Below are 14420 nucleotides of genomic sequence, written 5' to 3' on the forward strand. Positions count from 1 at the left end.
ATAAACCAATGGGAAGCCATGGGAAGGCTTTAGAAATTTATGATGCCAAGGCAGGGGGTTGCAGGGTACACAACGCCGTGCTGTGTTTGAAATGGCTAAACTTTTAATGTTAATATTTCACAAGCTTGGTTAGTCATCTGAATATTTTCTTAAATCATTCCAGACCCTAGCATGGTAATATTGAATATATTTTTTGCAAAAATGTATGCACACATACTGTTCACAGTACGGCGTTTTTGCCTTCCTTCTTTGCTTTCTTTTTAATGCATAGAAGTGGGACTATACATTAAGTGTGCTAAAATCCAATTTATCTGGAAGGGGGCTGATATAAGGGCATCATATATCCTATTTTAGAGAGAACTCCTCTATTCCAAGGACTGATTACCTCAAAACTAAGACAAAGTATCTCATAAGAATGAGATGCTTTGAGGTTCTCCTCCCAGATATAGCAACTGGACCATAGATTGGCCAACTTTGTAGATCCTATGGCATAAGTCTTCCCTACTGTGGTAAATTGCTAATCTAATGTCTTAGGACCACAATTTCTGGAATTTTCAGTAGCATGATCAACAGCTGTGGTAAGTCCTATAAAAGTTGAAAAGACAAAAAGATGGATAGATACAGATATTTTAGGTAAAGATAGATGATGGATGGATGGATGGATGGATGGATGAGAGGATGGGTAGGTGGGTGGGTGGATGGATGGATGGATAAATAGAGATACAGATAGACTGACAGGCAGACAAACTGACTGATTGGTGCCTGTGTATATGCATTTGTTGATTGTATGTATGTATGTATGTATGTATGTATGTATGTATGTATGTATGTATGTATCTATGTATCTATGTATCTATGTATCTATGTATATATTTAGTGTCACAACCCCTGGTATGCCCCAATTATGGGAGGAAGCTAACTGCTTCCATATCTGTCAATCGGCTCGTCACAAGAGTCCATCACGACAGAAACCCAATATTTTTACTGTTGCCTTTTGTACATTTGTGTTGTATTTTTTTGCTGATAAATAAATAAAGGGAGACTAGTATAGATCTATTTCAAGCTATTTAGCTCTTGGCTAGCTGATGAGAGCTAAATAGCTTGAAATAGATCTATACTAGTCTCCCTTTATTTATTTATCAGCAAAAAAATACAACATGTATATGTATATGTATATGTATATGTATATGTATATGTATATGTATATGTATATGTATATGTATATGTATATGTATATGTATATGTATATGTATATGTATATGTATATGTATATGTATATGTATATGTATATGTATATGTATATGTATATGTATATGTATATGTATATGTATATGTATATGTATATGTATATGTATATGTATATGTATATGTATATGTATATGTATAAGGTAATAGCTTATTCAAGATGGATAAGTAATATCTTATCAGAATCTAAGTCAAATATTAACTTTGGAAAGTTTTTACTGCAGAGGCCAGATGGACATGTTCTATCACCCTGATGTCAGCAAGACTACTTTTGATTTCTATAGTTCAATTTCTCGAGTCTCTCTGGGACAGCAAGGAAATAGAACCAAGATAAAATGATGCAATAGTTGTAGGAGCAGTACATACATAGTATTTTAAAAGACCATGATTTATGACACAAACTCCTCCACTCCAGTAGTTGATAGCAGCTTCTGCCTACAATAAATTAATCTTAAATTTGCTTGGTGTCAGAGCTGAGTTTCCTTGACAACCTGCCTAGTGCTATTTAAGGCCTTTTTTTTGTAAAGTACAATTTTATGGTAATAAGGAATAGCTAGCTATTCTCCAGGAGGTGAAAGGGTTTTAAGAGCAATTGAATTAACACTGAACGGAAACAAATCTCTGCCCTGGACTGTCAAGCCTTAATGTGAGTCAACTGCATTGCAAATTTAGACACAGAACAGCTTCTGTTTTGCAAATACAGCGTGAATTTATGGCAGTCCTTTTAGAAATGGATTACATTAAAAAATATATTCAAAATATCTGGAGATACCTGTAAAAATGACCTGAAAACTGCATTCAAAGCCAATCGTGGTGGCCCCTGTCCTCATAGGTGAAAGTCATTATTGTCAAATAATGCGTATTCTGTAGGCGCTGCATTGGTTGCCCACACCTCTGATCTACAATAGATGAAGTTGGAAGAGCCACCCCCCCCCAAAGGCTATTCCTCTGTGATAGCTGCCTCCTATTGGCTGGATCAATGACAACTCACTCTGACTTCTTTTTATTCTACAGGATCTGTTGGCACTGATGTTGTCTAATTTATTTAATTGTATAAGCCACCTGTCCCACCTATGCAGTGGTGGGATTCAATTTTTTTACTACCTGTTCTGTAGGTGTGGCTTTGTGGGCATGGTGTGGATTTGTGGGCGTGGCTTTGTGAGCGTGGCACGGTAAGGATACTGCAAAAATCCCCATTCCCTGCCCACTCCTGCGGGAAGGTTACTGCAAAATCCCCATTCCCTGCCCACCCCACTAACCTACTTTCCAGCTCTGTTCTCCTGTTCAGGGCAACAAAAGAAAATCAGCTAGGAGCCAGCAGGGGCAGGGTCAGCCTATTTGCTAATTCTCCAAATTACTCAAAATTTCCGCTACCGGTTCTCCGGAACCTATCAGAACTGGCTGAATACCACCTCTGCCACCTATGTAAATCTGAGTGGTGGCTTACCACAAAAACAACAGCAAAAGCACTAAAAATATAAATAAATGTAACAAACACACAAGCATACTACAACCACCATTAAAACTCAATTAAACAATAAACATAAAGACCATCAGCAAGTGAATAAAAGCCAGACATTCTATTCAGTGTAAGTATTGAGGTTCATTACTATTCTGAGACACACACACCCAAGCATGGTGGCACATGGTGGCACATCTATATCTTCAGATGCTTTCTAAAGACTAGAAGGGCAGGGGGCAATCTAAGTTCTGTGAGAATTGTGTTCCAAACAGCAGGTACCATGGCAGAAAATTTTCTTTTTCCAGATCCTTCAGGTGATATTAGTTAGCAAACAGGATCTGTAACATGTCTGTGCTGCTGGATTTGATACACGGATGGGCTGCTCAGGGTTCACACGGGTTCGGGTGATCTGCTAGTGAAGATTCTTCATGGTTCGGTGAACCCCCAAATCCCACTCCTGGCTGACCCCGCCCTCCCTGCCCCTCCCAGGAGTCTCCACATGTCCTGTTCATCATGCCAGGTAAGTGCAGTCCCTGCGTGGAGGCTCAGGGAGTATGGGGAATGGGGCTACTGGAGGTTCCAGAAGTCCGGAAATGGTGGAAGCAGTTTTCACCCTCCTGGAGGCTCAAAGAAAGACTCCAGAACTCAGGGCAGTGAAAAAATGTCCCCTGACTGTGGTTCAGGAGGCCAGCTAGGCCACGCCCACCATGGCCACACCCACCCAGCAACAGGGCAGTGAATCTGTTGCTGCAATTATTGAAGCCCACCCCTGATTTGATAGGATGAGTAGATGTAAACTGGAGAAAGGGTGTCCCTCAAATATCATAACCCCATGCCACACAGGGATTTATGGGTCACTACTAGCACTTTGAATTGCACCTGGGAGCACACCGATAGCAAATGTATCTTGCAGAGCAGAGGCATAACATGAACTGCTTGGAGTATATATTTTGCACAAGCTTCCAAATTCTCTTCAAGGGCAGCCACCAGGTAACCAACATTACAATAATCTCCAAAATAGATTCAGAAAATAAGCCATGACTAAGAGCAAGGCCTTCTGTTCCAGGAAAGAATGCAACTGGAACACAACATGAAGCTGTGCAAAGGTCTTCCTGGACCCACAACTCTTGATAACCCACTTCATCCAGGATCTTTTGAAGATATTGTGAGACCATCTTCTCAACAATGTTCCCTAAAAGGGGGAAGGTTGGATCCTGGATGATGTGTAATGTAGTTGGATTTAGCAAAGGTTTTTTTTTTTTGTGACGGGATGCTTTTTTGTGAAGAGATGCTAACCATCTCTTCTTTAAGAGAGAGAGGGGCAACCTCTTCTCTCAAGGATCAAACCCATACCAGATAAAAGAGTAAAACTGCATCTTAGGTATCTCCAAAGAAAATACCCACTACACTAAATCTGGAGTCTAACTATGGTGAATCTTGGTCTAACAATTGTCTTGCATATTTTCTGTGTAGCCCCACAGATAGAACCCCTGGCTCCCCCTCTTACAGAGGAAGACCCAAGTCTCCTTAAAAAGGGTTACTGGACAGATATACACAGATATAGTAAAGGCGGAGAAGTACTTATGTTTCATCATCCTTACTGCCACAAAGTAGGCTTAATAGTGGCTCTATTCCATGTTTCGTTGAGTTCATATTTGTCAACTTCCAGCAGTGTTCTAGGCATTTTTTCATCTGCTTTATCTCCCTCAATTTCTCTGTAAACCAAGAGGGACTAATGGAATCCAAAAATGGAAAGAGTCTGCATTGGGAGGATCCAATCTAAGACCTCAACATTCTCTTGTTCCAGGTTGCAATTGAGGCCTGTATCAGACCATTCAGCAGACCATCAGGAACAACCCAAGCTGCCTCCGAAACGTCAGGGTTCATTAGTCATCTTATCCTAGATGACACTATCCGATCTTTGAAATGATGGTTATAATTGATTTTACCCATTGTACTTTTAACCTGTTTCATCTTTAGGCCTTGTTTTTGTGACCTGCCATAAATCCAGGGTGATCTGCAGCAATGGCCATTGATTTCAAAATGACGGGAATGCCTGGCCAACCAAAGCCCCAGCTGTTTTCACATGTGTGAGATATGTACTGTATGACATATGTGTTTGCCATGTGAAGTCAGTGACTGTCACTGTTCTCTTTCATTTCTTTGGAATTTTTTCCTCGTGGCATTTCTTTTTTTTTTCCTGTCAGGCTGCAACATATTCTGGATATTTTATAACACATACATTATTATTCATTTTATATTATTGTAGTTTATTTCTATCTTGGGTAACATGCTTTGGACACATGCTGGAAAAATGTAAGCGTTTAAAACAAACTGAATAAGAAAACAAATATCTTATGCCTATCACAAAGAACTAACCTACAATTTACATGGTTGCAATGAAGACAAGGTGAGGAGTGGAGAAACTATTTATGCCATCTGGAGTTCTTTCAAAGAAAAACAAGGTATAAAAATAATAAATAAAATATTCCTTAACCCTCCTTTTCCACAATATTTATTTATCCAAACTATCAGTATTTTCACGCTATGCCACTAGATGGCACATGTGGATTTACAGAGAGAAAACAAATACAACATAGGCCCCAGGTTTGTCCTAACCTCCACCTCTGCTGTTGTTAAAGGTAAAGGTAAAGGTTCCCCTCGCAAATATGTGCTAGTCTTTCCCAACTCTAGGGGGCGGTGCTCATCTCCGTTTCAAAGCCAAAGAGCCAGCACTGTCTGAAGACGTCTCCGTGGTCATGTGGCTGGCATGACTAAACGCTAAAGGATCACAGAACGCTGTTACTTTCCCACCAAAGGTGGTTCCTATTTTTCTACTTGCATTTTTACAAGCTTTCGAACTGCTAGGTTGGCAGAAGCTGGGACAAGTAACAGGAGCTCACTCCATTACACGGCACTAAGCATTCGAACCGCCAAACTGCCGACCTTTCGGATCAACAACCTCCGGGTCTTAGCGACCACGTCCCACTCTGCTGTCGTTAGTTCTGTTTAAATGCCATTATTTGCTCCCTGTAGCTTCTGATCGTGTAACCAAGGCAGCCCAGTGAAAAGTTATTTGAAGGCTTTTTACTTCCTGAGATGAGAGACAAAATGGACTGTTTTTCCTCTCACATACCTCACATCCTAGAAGCTGATTTAATGTGTAAAGACCCCCTTCTTCCACACTTGTGGGAGTAGTACCTACTTCTGTGATGGCAAACCTATGGCATACGTGCCACGGTTCCACCACAAAACCGCGTTCGACTAAAGAGCGCTTGACGAAACCGCGTACCTGACGTCATCACAGCGCGACAACAGCACGGAGAAAAAAGCACGCTGTAAACGCTAAACCTAAAATTAACCCCTAAACCTAAACCTAACCCCCCTAAACCTAATCCTAATCCTAAACCTAACCCTAAACCTAACCCTTAACCTAACGCTAACCCTAATCCTAACCCTAAACCTAACCCTAACACTTAACCTAACCCTAAACCTAACCCTAACCCTAACCCTAACCCTAACCCTAAACCTAACCCTAAACCTAACCCTTACCTTAACTTGAATCGGCTTGCTTTCAAAGCGCTATTTAAAGCGCCCTTCTTTCTCTGTGCTCGCTGTTGTTGCTCTGCTGATGACGTCAGCGACGCAGTTTAATCAGGCGCACTTTAGTCGAGAGCGGTTTTGTCGTGCCACGACGTGCCACAGGTGGCCACAGAGCGATATTTGCCGGCATGGCAGCCCTCAGCTCTGGCGCAAATGTGCCTGCCGGCCAGCTGATTTTCAGCCTTCAGGAGGGCCGGGAGAGGCTATTTTCGCCCTCCCCAGGCTTCAGGAAAGCCTCCAGAGCCTGGGGAGGGCGAAAATCTCCCCCCCCCATTCGCAGGGGTCATTTGCAAATGTGCAGTGACGGGGGTCGCGCGCACATGCGCAGGTGGGGGGGTCATTTGCACATGCACAGGTGGGTGGAGACGTGCGCATGCGCAATAGCCCACATGCACACAGTTTTGGTACGCCTTTAGAAAAATGTTAGCCATTACTGACCTCCTTCATACCACCTGAGAGCAACGGGGAAGCTTAACATACGAAGGACAATTCATAGAGCATGTATAGCTCTATCGTCCAATCTGCCCCTCTATTTGTTGCCTGGGATGGCCACTTCACTCTGTTGAATGGTAGGGCTATCTCTGCTCGAGCTACTGATAGTTCTTCTCCTACAAGTGCCACAAGGCCTAAAAGACGGTTCAAATGACAACCGGGAAGAGTTTTCTTCAGTATATATTATCCCAATGTTTGATGAAGAAGTAGTATTTGTATGTGTGGTGGAATATCTCCTAATTTATAGCTATTCCTCTCTGTTTGCAGCGGGGGCAGTCAGAATCCAGTGTATGAATGGGCCATAATACACAGTAATGGACAGAAGAGTTTGGGCTAACCTGAGGGTGCAGCCAGGTAGTCCTTGATTTATAACAGTTCATTTAGTGACCGTTTGAAGTTACCACAACACTGAAAAGTGACTTGTGACCGTTATGACTTTTGCAACAACCCCATGGTCTCGTGATCAAAATTCAGACACTGGGCAACTGACTCATATTTATGACGGTGGCAGTGTCCCGGGGTTATGTGATCGCCTTTTGCAACATTCTGACAAGCAAAGTCAACGGGAAAGCCAGATTCACTTAACAACTGTGTTACCAACTTAATAACTGCAGTGATTCACTTAGCAACTGTGCCAATAAAGGTCATAAAATTGGGGGGGGATTCACTTAACTGTCTTGCTCAGCAGCATAAATTTTGGGCTCAGTTGTGGTGTAGGACAACCTATAAACCCAAGAAAGGTTTTAGAAGGATATGGATCTGAAAACAATATTCTGAAGCACTGACATGCATGAACCATTCGTGAAGAAGTTGAGTTATTATTAATGTGCTTGTTACTCCTTGGTCTCAAAGAGTGCTTGAATAGGGTTGCCTGCAGTCCAGTAACTGCAGTTTGAAGGAACTCTTGGCTATAAAAGCTTACCTTAGGACCACATTCCCAAAGAGATTTATGGTTCCACTGATCCATATGACTATGATTAAGTGTTGATCCATATGACTTATGATTCTTGATGGATGTATCTCTTGTCTTTTTATGCACACTGAGAGCATATGCACCAAAGACAAATTCCTTGTGTGTCCAAGCACATTTGGCCAATAAAGAATTCTAATTCTAATCATTACTGGGAAAGTAAGGTAGATAAATAAACCTACCTTCTCCAACCTAGTCTTCCCCAGATGCAGTAGGATTAGAATTCCAAGCCATGACTGAAGAGAACTTCAACATATCTTGAGGGGACCCAGTTCAAGAAGGATAAACCCAACCAACCTCAGAATCCAGGGGCCTAGAGAGGTCTTTTGTAACTAACCTAACAAAGAACCTAAGCCTTCCCAATTTCTGGCAATCTGCAGCCTGGGGCAAGCTTCAGTTTGAATGATCACACATCCTCATTTAAGCCTCCTGAGCTACCCAGACTCCAGGTTTGATAAGAGTAACATTTTAACTACCCTTGTGCTCTTTTCTCTCACTTTTAAAAGGGCTTTGATTAGATCTGTCAACACTCATTTCCTGCTTCCCAACCATGAAATCTGAAGTATCAATTAAACAGGATAGTCAAAGTGATGAATATGTATAATTCAAAGGCTCCACTTCTTGTCATCTATAGGTCACCTTTGATGAGTCTTAGTCTCTTAAGTTCTCCCCCCCCCCTCCTTACCCCACCTTCCTTTTAAAAAAACAACAACCATCAAGCGGAAGAATAGTCCGAATAAGACTGTAAACTCCTTTGGTATTTACTGAGCTTTTATCAGGCAGCTGTATACTTAAATCTCTGCAAATATTTGACGTAACAAAATAGACGTTAAAACACAACGCTTAAGAATCATTGCTTGCAACAACCCCACCTCCTTTTTATTAAAAAAAGGATGTGGGGGTTACTGTGATATTGCATTGCAACTGTAGTTGTTGAACAATCCAGAAGCAAAGTACATACATATTGTAAAGCATGCACAAGTCAAAAAGAGGGTTGTGAAAATAACTCCAGACCCCTCGCATCCTGGACATAAATTGCTTCAACTTCTGCCCTCAAAACGACGCTATAAAGCATTGCACACCAAGACAACTAGACATAAGGACAGTTTTTCCCCTAATGCCATCACTCTGCTAAACAACGAATTCCCAGAACACTGTCAAATTATTTACTAAGACTGTATTACTATTGTTCTTCTCATCCTTAGTACCTATCTCTTCCCACCTATGACTATAACCATGTTGCTTGTCTTTAAAATTTATATTGTTTTATTTGTTTCCTAGTATGATTTGATTTCTTATTAGTAATCTATGACTATCACTAAGTGTTGTATCTTATGATTCTTGATGAATATATTCTATTTTATTTTTCTTTATGTACATACAGTACATTGAGAGTATATGCACCAAAGACAAATTTCTTGTGTGTCCAATCACAATTGGACAATAAAGAATTCTATACTGTTCTGTTTTGTTCTTTTCTGTTCTGTTCTATTCTGTGAGCTAATGAGACAGCTTGGATAGCCTTACATTGCTCTACTACTCTGTCATGCCTTCTCCCCACCCCATCCGCTACTGCATCTTATGAGTTTTCATTGCTTAGCAACCAGATCTCAGCTATTATTATTTTTTCCTCTGTGGGCAGAGTAAAATTGCTGGACTGGGATGTAATGTCCAATGGTATCCCAACAGGCCTTTTCATAACATATTGGCTATCAACAAACTTCCAACTTCTGAATACCCCTAAGCAGTGCCAAGAGTCTTGGGATTATAAGGGATAAAATAATATCTAATAGAGAAATATATGAACAAGCATTCCTCTGGTGGAGATCAAGTGATGTTATACTTTGCAGAGAACTATCTTACTCTGAAAAAAAAATAGTCCTCTATTTCAAGGCATCCTTTTGAAAGGCTGCCCAATCCAAGCTTAGTTTAAAAACAAACTAATAAAAAAGGAGAGAACAGAGGATTTTAAAGTCACACCCTAGGGCAAAACACGTAGACAGTAGAGCAAGATTGAACTCATAGATGGATCTCAGTCTTTCCCACCATTGGTGAAATTAGTTGTATTTCTCTTTGAATTGTAAGAAATCTTTGTCTTCATTTGCACATTTACACAATATGAATATGACCATATCCTCCCTCTCTCTCTCTCTCCCTCCTTCTCTCTCTGTGTTTGTGTCTGTGCATGTGTGGGTGTTGGGGTGTTACACTTCCTTTTTTTTTACAACAGTGTAAAGAACCAAGAGCTATCTGATTTCCTTGTTACCATTTTTCCCCCTTCCATTTAATGGTGTCTGGAGTCCCTGCAGTTTTCTTGGCAAGGTTTTTCAGAAATGGCTTGCCATTTCCTCCTTCCTGGGGCTGAGAAAAAATGGCTGGCTCAGGGTCATTCAGCTGGCTTTGTGCCTAAAGTGGGACTAGAACTCACCATCTCCCAATTTCTAGCCTGATGCCTTAACTACAAAAGGGCTCTTTACTATTTCTAAAATAATTTTAAGAATGTCAATTGTTTATTCATTTGCAATGTATTTTGCACTGGTTTGTTAATCTGTATTTTTTTTCTTTTTACTAATTGTATTATTTCTTTTTTAAATGTCAATTTGTTCTAAGTGCTCCATAAAAAAAATAGCAGAATATAATGCTATGTAATATAATTAATAATTTAATGGAAATATCTGATTTAATTGAAATATCAGTGTCTTGAAATTATTGTTGCCAGTTCATTTTATCTTTTTTTGCCAAAGAAACGGAAAGAAAATAGCATTACTATATGGTTTAAGTTTTATAAGTTAATAATAAAAAATATTCAGTTTGTATTTGCAGTTTTCTTTATTTACTCTAAATATTGTGAGCAAATAACTCGCTCAGGCAGAACTTCTACCTTTCATAAAATATTCTATGATGATATTAGAATAGAAAACTTCCAATAGCCTTGGGAAATAAATTATTATTAAAATCCTATTCAAAAATTCTATTAAACTGATAAGCGGACAGGTTTTTTAAAGCTAAGCAGTAGCTTAAAAATACTTGTTATAAGTAGTGGCTTCAGTAAGAATTTGAAGGAAGCCACAGTGAGAAGTTTGTATTAAAATAATATATTGCTTATAAGAAACATTTTAGTATTAATACCTGAACAATCAACACTGCTGCACAATTAGATTTCCTACACATATGAATGAGATGGAATGAAATTTTCGTGTAATTCCATACATGATTCCAATGATTCTGACCATAATAAAAAATAGTCACTTAGCAACAGAGTCAAACTTATCCCTTTTAATAAAATGCGTTAACCTTAAAAGGTGCTACCAGATTCCTGGTTTTAGCTATCTCCTTTTGAAACTTGTCCTACTTTATCTACTTTTTACCATTTTTTTCTCTTGGATTTCATCACGTTCCATCTCATTTGCTTTAATGCTTCAGAGATCAATCCAATTGTATATGTCCTATTCCAGGACTTTAGTTTTATAATAGGAATCCTTTCCCAGTTGTCTGCCAGTAGAGTTCTAAACTGGCTTTCATGAAATGTCTACTTATAGTTAGTCATTGACTTAACAACCATTCCTTCAGGGACTGTTTGAAGGTAGGTCGGTGCTGAAAAAAGTGACTTGCAACTGATCGTCATACTTATGACAGTCACAGTGTCCCTATGACCATATGATCAAATGGGAGCTTGGCAACTGGCATGTATTTACAATGTCTATAGCTGTGTTTCTCAACCTTGGCCACTTGAAGATGTCCGGACTTCAACTCCCAGAATTCCCCAGCCAGCGAATGCGAATGCTGGCTGGGGAATTCTGGAAGTTGAAGTCCGGACATCTTCAAGTGACCAAGGTTGAGAAACACTGGTCTATAGCAGTGGTCCCCAACCTTTTTATCGCCGCGGACCAGTCAGCCTTTGATAATTTTACCATGGCCCGCTGAGCGCGCGCAGGGTGGGGGGGCGTTGTTCGCGACGACACATTGATTGTTTATATATCAGATTGTTTTGATTAAACAACTTTTATTTTATTGTATTTAAACATGCCTTACAAAATAAAATACAATTACATAAATATAAAGTGCAAGGCTACGCTACTAGCGCTGTCTACGCTAGCCCTACGTAGCTGCGCAGGCGCTCTTAGGTTTTTTTCAGGAATCGGCCAGCGCTGAAGCGCTGAAAAGGAATGAGAAGGGCGGCGCTGGACACAGGGGGGCGGTGGGCCGCTGGTGACGTCAGAGTGCCACCAGTGGTCCAGTAACACCCCTTGTGCCAGTTAGCCCTAATTTGCATACAGAAAGAAACTATGGCTCCCGGCCGCTGCAGCGATCATGGCCCCCGGCCGCTGCAGCGATCATGGCCCCCGGCCGCTGCCGCGATCATGGCCCCCGGCCGCTGCGCGGCCCGGTGCCAGGTACTCCACGGCCCGGCACCGGTCCGCGGACCGGGGGTTGGGGATCACTGGTCTATAGCATCCTCGGGTCACATGATCACAGCTGCCTTCCAACAAGCAAAGTCAATGAGGGAAGCCAGATTTACTTAACAATGGCACAATTCACTTAACAACCACAGCGATTCACTTAACCACCATGGCAAAAAAGGTCAAAAAAATTGGGCGTGATTCACTTAACAACATTTCACTTGGCAATGGAAGTTCTAGTCCCAATTGTGGTCATAAGTCAAGGACTACCTGTATTCTCCAGGACTCTCCTAGATATCTTCCTTTGACTAACTTCTAACGGTGTACTCCAAATTAAGACTATAATCTATAACTCCCAGCTCTGAGTTCTGGATATTGTACTTCCAGTAATGGGTCAAAAAAGGCTAATTTTAATTTTAAATCTGTAGCCAAATATTTAATTGTTTGTTTGTTTCCAGGTCTCAACTGTTATTGGGATCCAGTTTGGAGCAATGTTTAAGGCATCAGACTAGAAACTGAGAGACAATGAGTTCTAGTCTTTCCCTAGACACAAAGCTAGCTGGGTCACTTGCGCCAGAGGTGGTATTCAGCCAGTTCTGGCAGGTTCTGGAGAAACTATAGCAGAAATTTTGAGTAGTTCAGAGAACCGGCAAATAGGCTGGCCCTGCTCCCGCTGCCTCCCAGCTGATCTTTTTTTGTTGACCTGAACAGACAAACGAAGCTGCAAAGCAGGTTAGTGAGGTGGGGAGGGAATGGAGATTTTACAGTATCCTTCCCCCAGGAATGGGGAGGGAATGGGGATTTTGCAGTATCCTTCCCTACCATGCCCACAAACCCACGCCCACAAACCCACGCCCACAAAGCCATGCCCACAGAACCAGTAGTAAAAAAAATTTGAATCCTACCACTGACTTGCGCTAGTCATTTTGTCTCAGACATAGGAAGAAGGGAATGGCAAATTATTTCTGAAATCACTTCTGAAAACAGTAGGGACTTCTTGCAATAACCAGGAGTTAGGACTCAGTCAATAATAAATAAATAAAATTGTGTGAGGGAAAGACTGCCGTTAACCACATGGAACCATTTTTTCATAGAGGTTGTCATTTGCCCTTCAGAGTTGTGAGTGACAGAACTTTTAGGGGATTCTGGAATATAAAATGTTATCCCACCTAAGTTCCCCGCTTGCTGCTATCATTGAAATACTCAATAGCAAAGAAAGAATGAAAGAAATGGAAACAAAGCTAAAATGAAAAGGACTTGTAGACATAAACGGTGATAAAAACCGAATCTAGAAAACGAATAATTAACTAAAGAAGGAAAAAAGGTTTGCTCTCCCAGTTATGTCATAATTGAGAAATATATGATCTTACCTTGTCACAAAAAACCTTGATTTGGCAGAAGGCCCGATGAATGGGCTTATTGCTGCGATTGTTGTAACTGTATGTGTCGATCTGAATCATCAAAGGAAGACCCTTGACTCCTTTTTGAGAAGAGAAATCTGTGCTTAGGCAGTTCACTGTGATGAAAATCTGATAGGGTTGAAAAGATAGAGGTTTACACAGATACACTTTTCCACACAGAACGACCTGCAAGCTCTATTTCATATTTCAAGTTCCATTTGGAGCTCCCCTTGAGAAATTTTCTTCCGTATCAACAGACATCCACGTGAGTTGCTTTACTTAATTATTACTTCATTTACAGTTCTTTTCAAGAAATGGAACTAATCTGGCAAAATAGTTTGTTCAGCTCAGTTAAAATACCTGTTAGACAAGTGAAGTGTTAGAATCAATAAAATTACAGTAGTGCAAGTCTCAGTCGCAGAAATCAATATATGAAATTCTTCTCCTCTCTCTTTCACAATAGTTTCTTGAAACTCATTGTTCCCCAGGGGAACGAAACTACAAAAATAGTCACCATCATCAACCTGCTGATGGTGCCTGCTGCCCTACAAAATTGTCAACTGTACATAAGGTTTTAAAACCAACTGAATAAACAATATTCATTCCCTTGTAGGACTTGAATAGTAAGTAGAGGTTTCAGGCCAGCTTGAGCTGCTTGGTGTCATAGGTTTTATTAGTGTAAGATTTGACATTAGAAAAGATACATATATTTCTGTGGATAATTTCCTGTTGTTTTATTAAAATTTGTCTACTAATTAGTTACTACTACTAGTTAGCGCATGAACCTATGTCTAGGTCAGCAGCAATCTTTCTGTGATACAGGGCAAATATACCTTTAGAAGAAGGGT

At 40.6% G+C, this 14420-nt stretch overlaps 1 protein-coding gene across 2 annotated transcripts in view; it reads right to left on the reverse strand.

Moving 5' to 3' along the window:
• The window catches only part of GRHL2 (grainyhead like transcription factor 2), a 99468-nt gene that overhangs the window by 27218 nt on the left and 57830 nt on the right, over positions 1–14420 (reverse strand). For both annotated transcript variants that reach the window (XM_087706804.1, XM_087706803.1), the window contains exon 9: positions 13543–13701. In XM_087706804.1, the coding sequence (XP_087562930.1) occupies positions 13543–13701 (159 nt within the window). The remainder of the gene's footprint in view (positions 1–13542; positions 13702–14420) is intronic.

The sequence above is a fragment of the Thamnophis sirtalis genome, unplaced genomic scaffold, assembly GCF_051295495.1.
Source record: "Thamnophis sirtalis isolate CommonGarterSnake01/CBP01778 unplaced genomic scaffold, rThaSir2_p1.2 scaffold_2, whole genome shotgun sequence".
In the NCBI taxonomy this organism is placed as follows: domain Eukaryota; kingdom Metazoa; phylum Chordata; class Lepidosauria; order Squamata; family Natricidae; genus Thamnophis; species Thamnophis sirtalis.